General features: G+C 35.7%; 1 protein-coding gene across 2 annotated transcripts in view; it reads left to right on the plus strand.

The window, feature by feature from the left end:
- The first annotated feature begins 1,312 nt into the window (after positions 1-1,312).
- LOC135073945 (acetylcholine receptor subunit alpha-like) overlaps positions 1,313-19,818 on the plus strand; it is a 50,014-nt gene continuing 31,508 nt past the window's right edge. For both annotated transcript variants that reach the window (XM_063968206.1, XM_063968207.1), the window contains exon 1: positions 1,313-1,501. In XM_063968206.1, the coding sequence (XP_063824276.1) occupies positions 1,313-1,501 (189 nt within the window). The remainder of the gene's footprint in view (positions 1,502-19,818) is intronic.

Here is a 19,818-nt window from a genome sequence, read left to right on the forward strand (position 1 = left end):
TAGATTTAGGTTTTTGGTATATTATTTTGTTACTTGGATTTAATATTATAAGTCCAGTAAGTAGGTACTACAAATAGTGAGTGAAATAGTTTCAAATACAAAGTTAGTAAGTTTGTGTTTTGTACCGCTCCCAAAAGCAGTATAATCAAAAAGTTTTTAATAGGCGCGGAGTGCACGTCACCTCTACATCTTCCACGCTGCGACTGTGACTTCAAAGTTCGCCTGCAGCATGCATTCGATATTAATTAGAAGGCTGGCTTCCACGGCGCGAACACCGTCTGTGTTCAATTGAGCATGTTTTACTAACTATGCTTACTTTACCTAATTTGTTAAAAAGTTATCATTTAGGTAATAAACTGAGGAAAATGTTTGGTGTCCATTAACTCAACTTTTAGTTGGGGTTTTCACAAAACAGTGACTTGCGAGCCTATAACAAGATCGTTAACAGAGATTAATTAAACAAGTTTAGTTTTAAACTCACTACAAATAATTTCGTTATTTTACACGAAATGTATTTACTCCCTATTTATCACAAGTCAACCCATAGTTGGCACGGGTTAATCCCTTTTTTGAAATATTAAAATTAAGTCCGCAATCCATTTCTTTTCAGTACTAGGTATAATAATGCATCTGTTTTGAATGTAGATCGCCAGTGTAACCGTCAACAGTAGCGGTCAAGGAATGCGATGCGCTCGCTATCGACTCGCATATTTATAGAGGGTGTGCAGAGCGATGCGCCCCAAGCGCGCCGCCTCCCACCCCTCCCCCACGCTTACATACTTCGCCGAAAACCAAAATCTAATTACACAATTCTGTTAACTGATGATTGCGTTATCATAGTTCACGGGTTTCCTAGTACCGCTGTACGCTTAATAGAGTTGTTAAAGTGTTATAAAGTTCAGTTTACACAAAACCGTTGTAGCTGTAACGTTAGTTATTATTTTTATTTAAATAAAAAAAATGATTAGATTATGATCCGAAAAGGACAACTTCACAATTTCATAATAAAAACTCTATCACTTAAAATTTTGTGTCATAACGTTTATTGAAAAATAACTCAAACAAAAATTCTTTGACAGGAGTGAAATACCTATGTAATTGAATGAATATGCATATCGTGCAGGCAGAGCGGAGCTATGCATCGTGTTTAATTAAAGCGCCCGCTAACTAATACAAAAGAGAGTCGCGTCGGGCCGTGATTCTTTGGCAGGGCGGCTCGGGCGCGCGGGGCGGCGCGCAGGGCGGCAGTCGCCGCGCCGCGCCCGGCCCAGCTCCCCGCTCCGTTGCGTAACATGGCCGAGCCCGCGAGCTGATGGCCGCGATCGTCTGGTGGCTGGCGGCCTGCTGCCTGCTGCGCGCCGCCACCGCCGGCAACCCCGACGCCAAGCGGCTCTACGACGACCTGCTGTCCAACTACAACAAGCTGGTGCGGCCCGTCGTCAACACCACCGACGTGCTCCGCGTCTGCATCAAGCTCAAGCTCAGCCAGCTCATCGATGTCGTAAGTGTCGCGCGTGTAAACACTGCGTGCCGGGCTGACCTACATCGCGCAGGGTGCACTGCGAACGCATACCTTGCACTTGCGCGCCGCATTTGGAATTTAAATAGACACGAATCGCATCAACGCCTCGGCTCGACCCACTTTTTGTAGGACGCTTCAGTTTACCACAAATCTTGTAACCGCTATATTTGTAACTGTCGCTTTCACGCGGTCCCGATATCGCTGTTCGCGCGAGGCGCCGCGCTGTCTCCTTATGTATTTCAAATCAGATCCCATAAATCACCCGTATAAAGGAAATCGTATCTTTGATATTTATTCAAACCTCCTTTTCCCTAGCCCAGCCAGACACATCTTTACTTGTTTTATTGGATGTATATTTGAACATTTACTTTTGGATTAGACATTTACGAATATCTTTCACACTATTTTATTTTTTCTTATTAAGCTATTTAAGTAGGAGACATAATTATTATGTAAGTGCTTTTGTTATTATATTAACAATAGAAGCTTCCTTAGGTTTAAAAGAAGCTAATGTTTCCAGATTAGCTCAATCTTATGCTATTTAAAATAATAATTACCTTTTATAAAACTGTATGAAATCTTTTCCAGGATGCAATTGGCATCCCGCTCTTATTAGATTAAAAAAGAAGAAATGGAATTAGAATTCCTTAAAAGGCGTAAGTAAACTTACTTACACTTCGTACTTTATTATTTAATTTAAACAACTCGCACTTCTTGTTTACCTTATTTATTATCCCACTAACGCCGAATAAATGTTTCGTAATATTACGGGCCTATCATCCCCTCACCAGCGATATTTGCGGTGAATTTTAATAAAGCGAAACGAAACGATGAATCTGAATTTTATTTCATCGAAATGCAGTGTCCGCCAAAACAATCCGCTGATACAGATATCGTTTTGCGGCAGCTACAATACGCTTAGTATTGTTCGAATAATACACCTATTTCTGACCTCTCTGTGCCATACGGTGGTGGGAAATACCTGAAAAAAAAAAATTGGTACCTACGTATGTACACGCGCGTTTCATAATACGAGCTATGTGACGTTTCTCAAAACACGTGGAATAATTTTCCAATTATTTTGTGAAATATTACACGCATATTACTCCAATCTGGTTGAGAGGGCGCGAAAGCAGTCCAATTTAAAAATATGATATTTCCAGTGAATTAATTTATTTACGTAGGTATTCTCTTTTTATTTGAGAAAGGTTGGTGAGAATAATTCACCAGGATAAAACATTTCAGACTAGGAAATACCTCTTCTAATATTGAACATGTACATAAACAACATGAAACATGTAAATACATTCTATACATGCTGAGTAAAGGTTAAGTTTTGTAAATTCATTGTAAACTCCACTTAAATTATGGTTTCTCCAAATAGAATCTTAACTCCTTACAATAATTAGTATTTGTGACTCGCCATTCCACTTTTTGTCTCGATAATTACAAAGTCCAAATCCTCCAGCTACCTCGTTCCGCTGTCGAACAATACTGTCTGTACTTTTGTAATACTTTTGGAATTGCTCGACTGTAAACTTTACCCCGGGTTTGTAGCAACTCAACGATATACATTTGTGAGAAGATTCGCTTTGTACAGAAATCTAGAGTTATGCTTTTGTTTTGTATTGTCACAAGTTTGAGGAAATTTTTTGTTAACTAGTATTTTATTTGTAGTTATTGCAGGTATGTATAAAAAAAATACTAAAATTCAAACTCTAGCTGTATTTGAAATGTCATCTCTCCATAGAGTTGTTCCGTTTAATCAACATAGAAGCAAAAGCTAACAGTTGGTTTCCAACTTTAGCAAGCATCGAAAGTGTTTCCTGGAAAATAGTCTGGACGAGCGTGGGGCTTACCAATAAATAAACGCTTCACTTTATTGCATTCATTTTAATCTGGTTTATTTTACGTTTCGACGAAACGAAATCGAGTTCACCTTCGGACAATAGAATGAATGTATGTTTCATTTCACTGGCAATAATACATTTATTGGAAACAACAACGTGACAAAAATGAAACAGGATGAAGCACTGTGAATTGTGAATGACTGCACTCGTGATGTGTAAACAAATTAAGTTTCTTTCTTTTTGAAAAATAAAACATCGGTGACAATAATCGTTACTATTTTCATAAAAATAATTAACGTCTTCATAAACTTACTTTACATGAATGTTAGTATGAATAATGTTTCGTTTACTTGATTCGTTTAGTAAGAAACTCTTGGAGATACCCAAAATGGTGGCTACGTTAGCCCCTGTTCAATCATTGAAGCTAACGTGTAGGTATATCTATTTTATGAAATGAGTTCTAGCTAGAGCTTTAAATAAAGATACCTAAGCTTTATTAAGAACTTATTGATTTAAGGGCATTTCTACGGGGACGACCGATCGACCTACTGGGGCGAAAAAAGTACCTTTAAAATTGAAGTACGGACTTGAAAAAATCCGAAAGTTCAAAAACGGGCGAAATTTGGCCTAAAATGGAGTGTCCGGTTTCCAGAATTTACTCGTTTTTGCTTCATAACTTTTGAAATAATAACTTCCCCATTATGAAACCCACATTCACAGAACAAGGGATAGTTAATAAAGCTATATAAATGAGTTTCTTTATTGCAAGTCCTTGGGTTTTAATACAGTAACACATTTAAATTTTGTCCGACGTGTGTGCCTCAATTCCGTGATTTTTACTTTTGTGCTCCTATATCACTAACAACGCACAATACGAACACCCACGCCTGATTCCCATAAACTAGCAGTTGCACTCGAGTGGTCGAGCAGTATAAAAGAGGGATCAGTCGCTTTGAGGAGCATTTTTCAGAGGTTTGAAATCACTCAGAATTTTTGGTCACTGGTCATTTCTCAAACCGGTGTGCGATATTAAAAATGTTCATGAAGTATTTAATGACATTACTGCTGAATTAATTAAGTATTTAACTGATATCTGCCATTACGTTTGGTAGAAATCGTTGTAATTTATAATATTTTCGAGTAATTTGATTAAATGTGATTTTTCCTCAATTCCGTGGATCTCAATTCCGCGGAATATGGGGCATCGAATTGAGAAAACACGTACACCGAATTGATATTAAATGAAAATAGATACTTTTACTGTGCTATAAATTGTTTGTGTAACTTAAAATAATAATGAAATCAATAGAGCATAATAATAGGGTGAACTACCTCCAATCATTGGACCGTACCAGTCATTGGACAGAAGACAATAAAACTAATTTTTTGAGGTTTCATTTAAAAAAATACACTGCTATTGCTATCTTATTAAAATAATTCTTCCAGGTTCTTCCCTCGACCTTCACCAGATCGTCGGTCTACCTAGTGGGGGGCTGCTCACTGGTCCGTGGTTTCCACTCGATAACTTTTCAGTCATTTTGAGACCCACTTGTTGAAAGGCTCTACGGAGGCCATGACTCCGATATCATCCCCGATATCGCGACTCCTTGGTCTTCTGTATAATCTGCCGTAGCGTACCTGTGTGTGTACCATAATACTAAAGCCTTTTCGGAAGACTGGAAGTCGTCGAATCTGCGAGCGAGATGATTCGTAAGGACTCTCAAAAACAGCTTGTAAACACGCCTCATAAGTGAGATGAGTCTATAATGCTATCACCACACTTCTGTGCCATGCCGGAGGCGTTTTTTCTTCGAGAATAACGGAATTGAACTACTTCTGTAGAGCCTTTAGTACCGGCGAAGCTCAGCTATAATGCCGTAACACCTGGTGCCTTGTTGTATTTCAGCTATTTGAGTGCCATTTTAATCGTGTACAAACTGACGTCCGATATAATATCTTCGGTATAGTGTCAGGTCAATCTAGCTCTTGGGTTTTGCAATATTTGTTTTATGTTTAAGGTTAAGAATAAATAAACAAAGAGACCCTGTGTTATGTATTTATTTGTTTTATTTAAATAAAATTAAAATAATATATAAAAATTAAGAATTTATTATAGTTCCTTATTAAAAAATTAAACATATTGATTATTTTATTCCATTTTGTTTTTGGATTTTTGTTTTATTCCATTGGTATTTCAGACACATAAACCTAAAATGAACCATCTAACTAATAGACCAGCAATCAGATATCAAAACGTATTAAGTATTTATTTTATTAATTATTGAAATACATTAGGTATTTCTTCATAATGTCATCAATTCTAAGTTTGCGGAGCGATTTTTATATTTGGAGATTCATTTCTCAATTCCGTGATTCATTTTCTCAATTCGGTGCTCTCTCAATTCGATGCTTAACATTTCTCATAAACCACTTCACAATATTTAGTGACAATGCTATTTTTACATTCAGAATGGAGTAACATTTATTTTTTTGTATTGAAACTACTTAAAAAACTAAATATAAATTTTAGCACCGAATTGAGAAAATATACACCGTACAGTAGAAATGCATTTTTTCCTAATGTTTTCAATTGAGGGTCAATAATAATAATAAGTACATGCATTAATAGTAAGTAAATCATGTATTTCTATGATTAAATCAATTATAATTACAAGTCACTTGAAATGGTCATCATTTATTTGGTCTTTTATTAGCAACATTGTGTTTTCCCACACTTTTTCTACTACTGTTTCATCTTTGACAATTTTATTCGGTTCCACAATCTTGCAGTCAGAAAAATATTTTCCTGAGATATTTTCTAGCTCAGGTGCCACGCATAAGTGGAGAGTTGTCTGAGCGCCTTCAACAGGCGTTTTGAAAAACATGTCTATAAATAAATTTATTATCATTTTACGAAGTTTGGAATATCTGTGAAAAATATCAGTTTTAACTAAACCGGGATTTAATGAGTTAACAGTGATTCCCTCTGGTAATCGCTTTGATAACGCTTTAGCCCAAATAATATTACAGACTTTGCTGTTGGCGTACCTCGACCAGAAATCTAGAGGCCTCTTACCAATTATATCGTTGGGATCTAATTTATGAGAACGGTGTGCAACTGAGGATACTATCACTATTCTGCTAGGTTTAGACACTTTCAGTTTGTCCATGAGTAAGTGCGTCAGTAGGAATGGTCCAACGTAGTTGATTTGCATAATTTTTTCAATACCATTTTCGGTGCAGGCTTGACGTATTCCTGCAACACCAGCATTATTTACTAATATATCCAAACGTTCATAAGTTTCATTAAATTGCTTCACGAATTTCTGTATGCTGGAAAACTTTGATAGGTCCAACTGCTTGAATTCAACGTTTGGGTTATCGGTGGTTGCTATGATATCGCTCACAACTTCATTTCCTGTTTGGGTCGATCTAGCCGCGATAACCAAGCGGGCTCCACGCCTCGCAAGGTCTCTTGCTGTTTCAACTCCTATGCCCAGAGTCCCTCCGGTGACGATAACAACTTTTCCATCTAATCGTGCATTGCTGGTACACACACCTTTTATTGGTCCCACCCAAAACCGCAATCCGACTACGAACAAAAGGACAAGTGCAGCTAAACATAAAATCACTATAATACTCAAAAATAAATAATAGTAGTCAAACATTTTCTTGTCGAAAGAGTTTAAATCACTAAATAAATTAACAATATATTAAGGTTATAACGTCGAAATATGAATAAATTACCAAAAGATGGGGAGAGCTAGGTAAGTTAAGTAGTAGGTATGTTAGTGTCAGAATAATTACACAACAACAGATAAAAATAACACGTAGTGTCTTATATTTAACGTAAAAATAATGATGAAATAGTTAATTAAAAATTAATAGCACCTACGCGTACACGATCCAGATGACGGTAAAGTATATTTATGACACGAGAAATATGACTATTTAGCTTAGCTTTAAATACTATTGTCTTCATGACAAAACCGAATATTCTTGGAATGTTTAAGCAAAATCCTATAATTTAACCAATATTATGCCTGAAGGGCGTTAGAACTAAATATTACTACTTAAACCGTACTTCTAGGAATCAAATGTAAATGAGGACAAAATGTTTTTGGCAAAGAAGCATTATTAAAATGATATTGACTTTTAAAGGTAACAATAGCTCAAGAGAGCTTAATTTCTACTAAAAAGAGTTTTCAGAATTCAGTTGGACACCTTATGATTCGTTGAGATAACTCGAATATTAAATGTTTGTTCTAAAAATCTTCTTCTATACTTATAATAAATCTGTAGAGAGGTCAATTCTGTACATGAAATATATTTTCAAAATAACTATCAGTGGGTGATTAGTGATCGATACTGATGCCAAAAATGCAATCAGTAAAATTTTTGTCTGTCTGTCTGTCCGTCTGTATGTTCCTTATAGAAACAAAAACTACTCAACGGATTTTAACGAAACTTGGTACAATTATTCTTCATACTCCTGGGCAGGTTATAGTATACTTAGGAATTCCCACGGGAACAGGAATTAGCGGGAAAATCCTTTTGTATGAAAAATCTAAACCGCTTAAGTTAGACGCTTGAAATTTGGCATGTAGGTACCTTAGTAAACTTAAAGCTTAGTTACAACAAGGAATTCCCGAAATTTCCACGGGAACGGGAATTCGCGGGAAAATCCTTTTGTATGAAAAATCTTAAACCGATTAAGTTAGACGCTTGAAATTTGGCATGCAGGTACCTTAGTAAACTTAAAGCTTAGTTACAACAGGATATTGCAAAATTCCCACTGGAACGGGAGTTAGCGGGAAAAAATATTTGTATGAAAAAATCTAATCCCATCAAAAACAATACTTGTCAAAAAAACCAAGTCTCGCAACTCAGTTGTTCTACGGTAAAAAGTTGTGAGATCCATGTAATACCAAGTCCAGGCCAGGAAATCTTTAACGTTTTACATAAATATATTGACTTGGCCATCGCATGAAAACACGTGTAAATTAAATTATTTAGTGCGATGGCCAAGTCAATAATTTATGTAAAACGTTAAAGATTTCCTGGCCTGGACTTGGTATTACATGGATCTCACAACTTTTTACCGTAGAACAACTGAGTTGCGAGACTTGGTTTTTTTGACAAGTATTGTTTTTGATGGGATCTCATTTCTTTTTGTATTTTGTAGACAGCAGTTATGTATCTAGAAAACTGGACCGAAATTGAAAAATTTTACTCGACTTGGCGGTTGCACTACCGTGCCCCCAAATATTTTAGTTTTTCCTTGATTCATACACCAAACACTACTTATATTCCAAATTTGAAGCTTCTAGGTCTGCTAGAAGTGCCTTAGAATTTTGATGATCGGTGAGTCAGTCAGTGAGTGACAAAATTAAGTAACTTTGACCCGTTATAATTCTTAAACTACTGGTTCAAATTGAATGAAATTTTAAATATACCGTGTCTTTACAATGCCTGCATAGCTAATGAAAATTCAGCCTTCTAGTTTTATCCACAACGAAGTTACAGGCAGTCGAAAATGGCCTGAATTGCTTCGAGAAAAGGATGGTACGGCCGTGCCGCTTTTTTGCTCGACTTGGTGGGGGCACTGCCGTGCCCCCAGAACCGCGTAAGATAGATGAAGGGGGTAAAACGGGATCCACGCGTACGAAGTCGCGGGCGGCGATTACTTAATTACGATTACTTAATAAAATTTTAACTACCAATAGGTATTGTTACGTATATTTCAAAGAATATAGATAGCCTTTTTCAATATTAATTATAAAAAAGCTATAGCAGAAAATACCTATTCTTTGAACTTAACGATATAAGTAAATGTAGTGTCATTAAAAATAAATAGGTACAAACAAACCCCAATATACCCTAAATCGTAACCTTTTACCCATACACGAATAGAACTGGCATAACAATGACTTTATTCTAAAATTCAAGGTGTAGCAGTAGGTATGTAGTTACGTCAATTCTTTTTAATTTTTTCTTAAATATTTATGTAGTAGTAATGATCAAATGACGATTAATGGTTCAATAAAATATATCATTTTCGCTGTCCACTTTGTCCCTTAAGTGGATAAGCCGAAGCATTTACCGAAGGTAAACTTTGGCGTATTTATTCAGTGCACGTCCAGTAACGTCGGAATGCCCGCTCTCGCAGCCCGGCGCCCATTGTGCTGCGATGTGACGCGTCGCATCAAACATGTTACACTTCTGTCTGTAAATTGCACAGCTCGTGTATCACATCTACATCAATTCGATAAATGTTTCTTTTATGATACTATACAACAATAAAAATGATGCGATATCGATTACGCACAAACAGCACAATAGAGCAAACGGAGCGAAATCGTTTCCAATTCAAAGACTACTTCAACTTATTAGCCATTATCTGGAATTATTTCTTATACCTACAAGGATAACGAGGTTTTCCATTATGTACAATATTATTATTATTGAAGTTCACATAAACTCAGCCACCGAAATGATAAGAAACACAGACTGAATATTGACGTTACTTTATAGACTCAAGCTGAAAATTTAGGGACTTTTCAGTTTGATTAGGGACATAGTCTTGAAATACACTGTTTCACCATTTGGAAGCCTACAGTTCAGTTTTTGCCAATCTGTCCCTTACACCCTACACATAATATGCCCACAAACATTAAATTCTGTAATCCCCGTCTGCAAACGCCAGCCTACTTGGGATAGAGGTTATTTTGGTACAGCGTAGAGGTTATAAATACACTTACATTTGACTTTGAAATGATTTAAATCAGCATTTAAACCTCTGTCGCTTGCCTAAGTAGGTAATGTAGTTACTGCTTGACTAAACCCGAAACAAAAGGGATAATGGTCAGCGTGCTTTATGTAACTAATCCCGACATCACGTAGTCCTTTTAAACCCGAGCCGGTCCACAAACACGTGAACGTGACGTGTACTGTAAATTCCATTAAAAATTCACGCAACCATCTGGTGAGAGGGTTTTTGACCATCAATATTTCAATAGGTTACATAATATAAGTTTCAAACTAAGTTACTAAATTACGTTTAAACGTAATACCTGATAGGTATATTTTTTCAGCGTAATTTCAGGCATTATTGATTAGTGACTTGTTTCCACAGTAAAGACATGATTAATTATATTATTTCACTCATTACAGTGTGACCTAAGTTAAACGTGATTAATTAGTATGACACTAAAGCCTGGTCCGTGAGCACGTAGAATTTTGTCTACGTAAGGATGGGTAGCTTGGGGTCATTGGACAAAATTCTACGTGCTCACGGACCAGGCTTTAGTATTAAGTATAAATTATAAATCCAACATGTCAATACAATGTGACTAATATAAATTATTGTCGTTAGGTAGGTAGGTAGTTGCCTTGTCTCATTAGTATAAATAAATCCAGTAGAATAAGTTGGAATTGATAAAAGTAATAAACATTCTTCGTTCTTATAGATGATATCAAATTGGCGGAGGAAGAAATAAAAGAAGTCTCAGAAAACGTAGGTACACAGCAAATGGGTTGGGATTGAAATGCACCATAAAACTTACGAAAACATATAAAAGTTTTCTCTGAACGTCGCAAGATAAAATTTTATTTTAAAACGCTTTCGATTACCTTTCGTGGGGGTTAAAATACGATTTCCATTAGAACGAGCTCTTTATGTACATACTCGTAATTCATTCTTCAAAGTACACTTATTAAACGAGGTCGGTACTAGAAATTAGCGCAGCACACACAGCTTTCAGCTTTAACTGTCAAGGAGTGCGCCCATGCTTTAAGTTCAGGATCCTCTGACGCACATTTATCACGGTGACGTAATGTTATTCAGTGATTAACGCATTATTCGGGAAAGCTTTCAGGGATGGAGAATGTAGAGTTCCAGTGAGACGTAGGAAGCGTTCAAACCGACCCAGTGTACGCAATGAACTTTTTCAACCGACTTCAAAAAAAGGAGGAGGTTCTCAATTCGACCCGTATGTTTTTTTTTTCTATGTTTGTTACGCGATAACTCCGCCAATTATGAACCGATTTGAACAAATCTTTTTTCGGCGTATAGGTAATACCTCAAGGGTGGTCCCATTTAAATTTAATAATAAAAAAAACAACCCCCAAGGGTGGAAAATTGGGGATGAACTTTTTTATACGCAATATCTCCGCCGATTATAAACCAATTTGAACGATTATTTTTTTGTTGATTAGGTATTATCAAAAGGGTGGTTTCATGCGAATTTGAAGAAAATATTTCACTCCCAAGGGTGGAAAATTGGGGATGAACTTTTTTATACGCAATATCTCCGCCGATTATGAACCAATTTGAACGATTATTTTTTTGTTGAATAGGTATTATCAAAAGGGTGGTTTCATGCGAATTTGAAGAAAAACTGGTCATGGTAGGCACAACTCCTTAATGCTTAGGAGTTGTAGGATAAATCTTTAAATATTATAAGTACAAATAGACCAACAGTTGTATTCTTTCATGTTTTTAAGGTGGGCTGACGGTTTAAGGTCTTTTTAGGTTTCCTATGGTCTCAATGTACTGCCTACCTTCAGTGGTAACATCAAGGTAATAATTAGTTTAACTAAAAAGCAAGAAATAAGTAAAATTTTATTTAAAAAAAACCGACTCCAAAAAACCTACACTAAAAAGTAGAAAAATAATTACTAATTACCTACTTATTTATTAGGACGAATTATTAATATTTATGTAGGTATACCATGATTGATACTTTTGGAGTCGGTGCAGGCAAACTTTACATGTTTCATAATCTGGGCACCGACTCCAGAAGTATCAATCATGGTATACCTACATAAATATTAATAATTCGTCCTAATAAATAAGTAGGTAATTAGTAATTATTTTTCTACTTTTTAGTGTAGGTTTTTTGGAGTCGGTTTTATTTTTTTTAAAAATTTTTACTTATTTTCATGTTATTTTATTTTAAATGCAATCTATCTGACTTTAAGTCCATAGTCTGACCAATCATCGCTTATTATATGAGAAATCTGCTCGCTTCATCGTATCTTTGGGACCAATTTTATTGTGATTAGAGAATCAACCCATTTAAAAGAAAGAAATTAATGTCTTTACTGTAACTCGCAGGGAGCCTGCTATAGGTGGCAGTTGAAGATTGGTTTTTGAATTGGAACGACTTGTTTGGTGTGAACTCACCCGTATAGCCGTGGTGTCACATCGTACCGCCCGCGTCTCGACTCCCGCCCGAGCCAGCAGGGAGCGAATCGACTCGTCCGCCTCCACGAGAACTAGTCACGTAATTTTCCGATTTCCGGATATTCAACGGAAAATCTTTACTTCTTTTATTTTTATTTTAAAACTCCGTTGGGTACGTAGCTACTGCTAAAGTAACGTTTTGTACCTATGCATATAAAACAGTGTGTAAAGGTTACGTTCAAGATACCAAGATGAATTCAAGTACCTACATTTTTTGAGTTTTAAGAATTTTGTCCTTTGTAATTTATTTTTACGAGTGTTTTATGTAATGATCAAAAACTATTATGGCCGGATTTTAATATTTCTCACTTGAAACCTTGGGTAAAGTTGAAACTTTTCTGAGATTTCCTCCGATCGTTCTACTGTAAGTCATTGAAAGACTGGACGAACGTAAAAGATTGAATGAAGGACAGTGTTATTTTCTTTCCTAGTTATTGCTTTGGTCAGACATACATAATAACTATAATTTTCGCTCTGCAATATATAAAATACTAGCTGTGCCCGCGACTTCGTCCGCGTGGAATAATGACTTTGGGTAGGCACTTTTAATAATTTAGTCTAATTATTTTACACATAGCTTTTGCCCGCGACTTCGTCCGTGGAGAAGTCGAAAACGTTCTCATACGATTATTTTTAAATGTTTTAACGTTATTATCTAAATGTTTGAATACTTTTAAAATATAAAAATCAGGTTAAATAAACATGAAAATATTTTTTTCTTATATTTTATGAATATGCAGCTCGGCCTTTGATCCGGTGAAAGTTACTCGGTGGTATTATTTTTTTACAACGAAATCGAAAACTACACCTATCGCAGTATTATTGGTAAACATTTTTTTATATTTTCTTACGGGTGCTAGAATCACCAAGCTTCCAGCATGCCACTGGCCGTGGGAGAAGGAGCTTTTCCTCAAGACTACTCCCACTACCTCAAGGGCCTCCGCCAAAACTCTCGCGCGAAAATGAGTTTATGTATACAGCGCAAGCAGGTGCCCGCGGCATGACTTTCATGCATTACTATGCATTGTTGGGCGAGCGCACGCAGCGGGCACCCACTCCGAGGTTAAGTGGAGGCCCCTAGAGTATGGTAGTCGTGAACATGACGTCATGATTGTAAAAAAATGCACTAATGAGTAATTAATAACAACTTTGAAGCAAATCACCACTAAAATAACTTTCTACCCCTTTTTAACATAGTTAGGGGGTGCATTTCACTAAAATACGAAACACGTCTTCCATTAATTCTGTTATAGAATGCTTATGCAAAATTTTAAGTAGATTGGATGAAGGAATCTCGTTATTTCATACAAACTTTGCCCCTCCTTTTTACCTCCTTAGGGGTAGAATTTTGGAAAATCCTTTCTTATCAGATGCTTACGTCATACAAAGAACACACCGTCCAAGTTTCAGGTCTTTACGATCAGCGGTTTAGGCTGTGCATTGATCCATCAGTAGCGCGCGTAGTACTTGATCATTATTTTGCTGCGATGTGATTTTAAAACTGCGATATCTCCTAAGATATTTATTGAAATCGAATGGTGTAAAGGGCAAGAATGTTTAAAATTAAATACTTGTGGTGAATAATTTATTTATTTGGATAAGGATTAATATCATGTTTATAAAAACACCTTCGCAAATAATGCATTATTTTAAAACAGATTTTTTTTGCATAAAAATGGTTACTATGAGCCAACCTTAAAAGATAGACATATGCTACCGCGGACTTTTTTAAAGAACTTTTAAAGGGGAACAATCCTGTCATACATGATTTTTGCGAAACTTTAACCGTTTACGCAGCGTCAGCTCTCAAAAGGAAAAAATTCACTGATTTGAAATATTCTTGATTGGTGCTCCGCTCCTATTGGTCTTAGCGTGATGATAAATAGCCTAAAGCCTTCAGGAACTAACGGGCTATCCAACACAAAAAGAATTTTTCAAATCGGTCCAGTAGTTCCTGAGATTAGCGCGTTCAACCAAACAAACAAACAAACAAACAAACAAACAAACAAACAAACAAACAAACTCTTCAGCTTTATAATATTAGTATAGATCTGTGATGTTTTCACTTCTTCACGACTTTTTCTAACACGATAATATGTTTTGCCGAAATTATTTTTTGATTGTGTACAACATCAGCATAATTTACCCAACTTTACTTATTCCCTAAGCTAAAAGTTAATCGAAGTTTCACAACAGTGAAAATTACATCAAACTTCGACCACAATTTCCAATATGAATTCTTAATACATACATAGATAAACAATAAATTACGTAGGAACTTCCTCGTTTAAAAACGGCGGGGTGTGAGTTTTGAAAACAAACGTTCAGAATAAATAAAATTCGTTTGTATATTTTTTTATTTGACTCTCGGGGGAAATTATGCGTTCAAATCCCTCGACAGTTAGCCCTTATAAAAAGTTTATGCTTTATATTTTTAGTGCCGACAGGCCAATCACCGAATGTTGGGTGAAACGGTACACTGATCCGGATCAATGAAACCATGAAATGAAACAAAATTATGTTGAAGACTTTTGTAATAAGAAATTATTATCCTTGTCTTATTATGAAGACTTTGTGAAATAAGACATCAAATTAAATTACCGTTTTTTTAATGCTCTGGTGAACTCTCTGAAACTCTAAAGAAAATAGCATTAAATTTGACCCAAATCACTAAGGGAAAGTTAAGTCATTAACTTTATAACAGTAATAAGAAATAGAGTGGACGGTCCGGAGACAGTAACGAGAGGCATATTAAGTGAAACGTGATAGAAGATGAATTATTAATAAATCTACCATGTTTAGACTCAGTGTTCTTGTAATCATGTAAAATATACCTTTAATTTGCATTTATTTAATTGAAAGTAGAGTTTCCGCACCATTTTTATAAATATTAATTATTTTATTATACAAGTTACTACGAAGTATGAAGGAATTAGCGTACTTAGTCTGTTTTTGTATTTTTCAATGTTGTATATCGTAGACTTACCTATAACAAGGACATTAATTATTAATCTAATTCGTTACACCTTTCTAATATTGTGTTTGTGAAACATGTAGACCCGTGTCACATGAATAATCTTTAATCTCGTGAAAGGGCATTCCCTCGGCATTACTAAATTACCAAAATCTGCCGAAATGTCGGATAGACGGTAATATTTTCCTCTGTGCGATGGATTGCCTTTGACACTTTTGTTATCCTGAAGTAAACACTTATGAACACAAATACCTAGCACCTCAGAAAAAAGTCAGGATAACCTTGATTTCGCCTATTACTTTTACCTAATTTACCATATTTTAGCCCAGACTTTTCGCTTTATATTATGTAGAATGATGCTGATATATAATAAATCTTACAAGATATTATTGCTATACCAAAATTTCTCAGACTTATGAAACAATTTTGTTTTCCCTTTCGTCGAGAATAAATTAAAATCGACTTCTGTTGTTGAAGTTAGATCTCTCAGTGTTTATCAAATAAACTTCACCGAGGATTTCTGGACCATTTTAATCGAATTCAAAACCAATAATAACTTTTCAAATTGATCTTCTAGGAATATTTTAAGGATATTTTGTAGCTTGTTTCCTCATTGACTTTATAGGCCACTTTGTAATATCGAGCAATATTTAAAGTACGGACGTACCTAAGAGTCAATGTCAACAATACCCTCTTAGCAAAGAGTGGTGCGCGCGGTGATGGGGCAAAGATTTTAATAGATGAAAACATCCCCCGCTCATTGACCTTGTTTCGGTTACCATAGTAACATACCGCCTAAGCGGAACAAAACTGAAATACCTTGGGTCAGCCTTTCAATCAACTGGCAGAATAAACTACGACGTTGGGACCCTTATTAACCGTATTACTCCCGCGACGTGTAAACTCAAGGAATGTGCCCGAAAACGGTAGTGGTACTTATTAGTTTGGCTGGCCCGTGACATATTAAAATAACTTTTCCCCAAACTGTTTCTGTATAGATCTCAACCCCATTTAATTACAACGCAATAGATGACCATAGTTACTTAAATATTAAGAGTATATTTATGCACTGATGAATCATTGTTTTGTTTAGAATAAAAACTAATTGACAGCACTAATGTTAGCAAGAGACCTTAAACCTAAGAATATTGTAAAATAATGTCTATGCAAATTATCTTGTCATGTATCCTTGAAGGTAACAATAACAATATAGGTAATGAACGCTGACCTTTAAGAAAATATAATGATTGACGTAAAAAGAACCTGAAAATCTCCATACTTGTTCGATCAAATATTTTCTACTTAAGTTACATGGTGATCCATTAAATAAGTCAAGAGCCATTTATGCCGACACGTCTGCACCTATTGCTGAGTGTGAAGGTTATCATTCGAGAGAAATCTAATATCCTTTGGGAAAACACAGGCGGTGATAGCGCGCCCCAGCGGAAAATAAAATATTCACCGACAGAGATTTCCTTTAGATAAACCTCGCATATTGTCCAAAAAGACAAAGGGACCTAAAGTGGAGGAATTACAGCATGAATGACATGATAAATGCAGGCTTTTGCTGCCATTGTCTTTGTTGCGCTCGATATTATGAAAACAGACTATTTTATTTTACCTAGGTCGGCTAGGTAGGATGTTTAGATTTTTAATAATTAATAAGACATTTAATAATAATTAATATTATGTATCATACCTACCTATTATTATTATAGTTTTCTGACATTGACATTACATGTAAGGGAGAGAAACCATTGTAGCAAAGTTCGCCTTTGTAGGTATTCTGTTATTATGCTATAAAGTTTAAATAAATTGATTAACTACAATCAAATACAATCATTTTCTTTATTGAACAATGTACAAGGATTTAATTCGTAAGCTTCCTAAATCTGCGCGATTAATCGCTTTAGATTATCAAGATAAATAGAGGTCTCAAGGCAAGGGTCCAAACTAATGAATGCTATCGATTTACAGTTCACAATTTCAATATCGTGAGAATGAATAGGAAAATTGGCAATTTTGTAAGCTGTTTTGGATAAAGCGAGGGCGTAATTTTCATTAATTACCTACTTACATTTATATTCAGTAAGAAGACTTTATGTGTACGTATCCCAAAAGAACCATATTACACATCATTTCGTAAGCAACTCAATATCAACTCCAATAAGATGTGATAGGCCCTGAACTTTGAGGCAATAGCAACTTACGAAAAAAGAAAAAGAAAATATGATTACAAGATCCCCTACAGTGGCGAGTGTCCAATCAAAACTTGTGTGAACAATAACTTACCTTTTGTGAAGTCATAAATATTTTCCGATGTAAGTAATCACAACTTCACATAGTGACCTACTAGCCAAACAACTTGCTTTAATTTTTAATGTAAAATAGGTACATAGGTAGTATACCTAATATCTACTCTATTCTCTCCCGTATGGATTTTATTATATCCTCGGTCGTGTGATAGTTCTATTTTATGACCCTATTATTTTATGAAAGGTGATTCAGAAGATTCCTTTTTTGAATACTTAATAACGATTGAGTTATTAATTCTAACGCGTTTGACCATTGAGACGCAATGATCGAATGCATGTATTATAATGATTTATGAATTTGCTATACGAAACTATTTTTTATTTATTTATTTAAACCCAGGTTCTAGCACAGAACCTTTGAAACTTTTGCTTGAACGAAACTTAAAAAAAAAAAATTTTCACAACATAATACGCACTTATTTTATTAATAAAAAACTTTTGTTACCTTGATAATATTACCTTCGTAACAAATAGGTAGATACAACGTGCTTTGTCATATTTTTTTGTAATTAAAATCTTGCTCTTTGTCTCGTTTTTTGTGATCATTTATTAACAGTGAACACATGTTACTTTAAGGTACCTTCTTATCTACGAGTACCATTGTTCAAATTGAAACCATCTAAAGAGGTCAAACAAAATTTTATCTAGCCGTAAAATCATTCTGCGGGTTCACGTAATGTATTTACGACGGCCGTTGTTGTCTTTCAATAATTGTGTTAGAACGGGAGCGCCTTTTCAATTCAAATGGCACTTTCTTTCGTAGAAATAAAATATTGGTAGGCCTTACTCATTTGTTTTCAATTTAATTTAATTTCGCTTTTCCACTGAAATTCAATTTGCTGCTTTCAAGTAATAGTAAGTACTTACAGTTTGTAAGGTGAAATAAGTATGTATCCTTTTCAGTAAACGATTTATTTTGTGTCCTGTTTAACATGCAAATATTGTAAATACAATTTTAACTAACTAACGGACATTCACTTCCCTAAGCATAATGTGTACCTACAGCATTTTCGACATAGCTCGCAGAATTGCTAAAATCAAGTGGCAGTGGGCGGGGCACATAGCTCGTAGAGACGATTGCCGTTGGGGCAGTTCTCGAGTGGCGACCACGGGCTGGAAGACGTAGCGTGGGCAGGCCTCCTACTAGGTGGACCGACGATCTGGTAAAGGTCGCGGGAAGAGCCTGGATGCGGGCAGCGCAGGACCGTTCATTGTGGAAAACCTTGGGGGAGGCCTTTGTCCAGCAGTGGACGTCATTTGGCTGAAACGAACAGCATTTTCGCAGGAGAAGCCCAAGCAAAAACTTCGTTGCAGAAGGAGGTAAACTTTAACAAGTGAACTTTGTAAAAATTAACTGGGTACGACGAAAAGTTGTTCAAAGAACGAAAGTTTTTTGCTGAGAAAATTTCAAACGTGTCGTCGTGCTAAGAAAATATTTGGTTCAAGCTATGTAATAGGTACCTATAGCAATGAAACGTTTTTTGGCACATTGATCATGTAATGCTATAAATATGGAACTATCTATAAATAATTTATGGAGCCTCTCCCTTTCCCTTAATATAGTGTGGAAAGTCCATTTCCCGAGAAATAGATTCGAACTGGGCACGAATCGCTTTCCCTTTTACTGTTCCCTTATCAGGATCAAAGATTACGCCACGGACAAGAAATTGATTGATTAGGCGGAACAATAGATTAGCAATAAGCTTTTAAGGCTTCGGAATTAATTGACATCTGCATTAATAGCTTTATCCTGATCAATTCCTTTTCACTGAAAGGAACAACTACGAGTACCACGACTTATGTAGCTACTTATGATAAAACGCAAATCAGATTGTTACTCTACAATCTCTACACAGTACTCTACTTAGTATGCACAGTGGTCACAATACTTTTTCTGCGCTCTAACTTTA

Source organism: Ostrinia nubilalis, chromosome 8 (assembly GCF_963855985.1).
Source record: "Ostrinia nubilalis chromosome 8, ilOstNubi1.1, whole genome shotgun sequence".
In the NCBI taxonomy this organism is placed as follows: domain Eukaryota; kingdom Metazoa; phylum Arthropoda; class Insecta; order Lepidoptera; family Crambidae; genus Ostrinia; species Ostrinia nubilalis.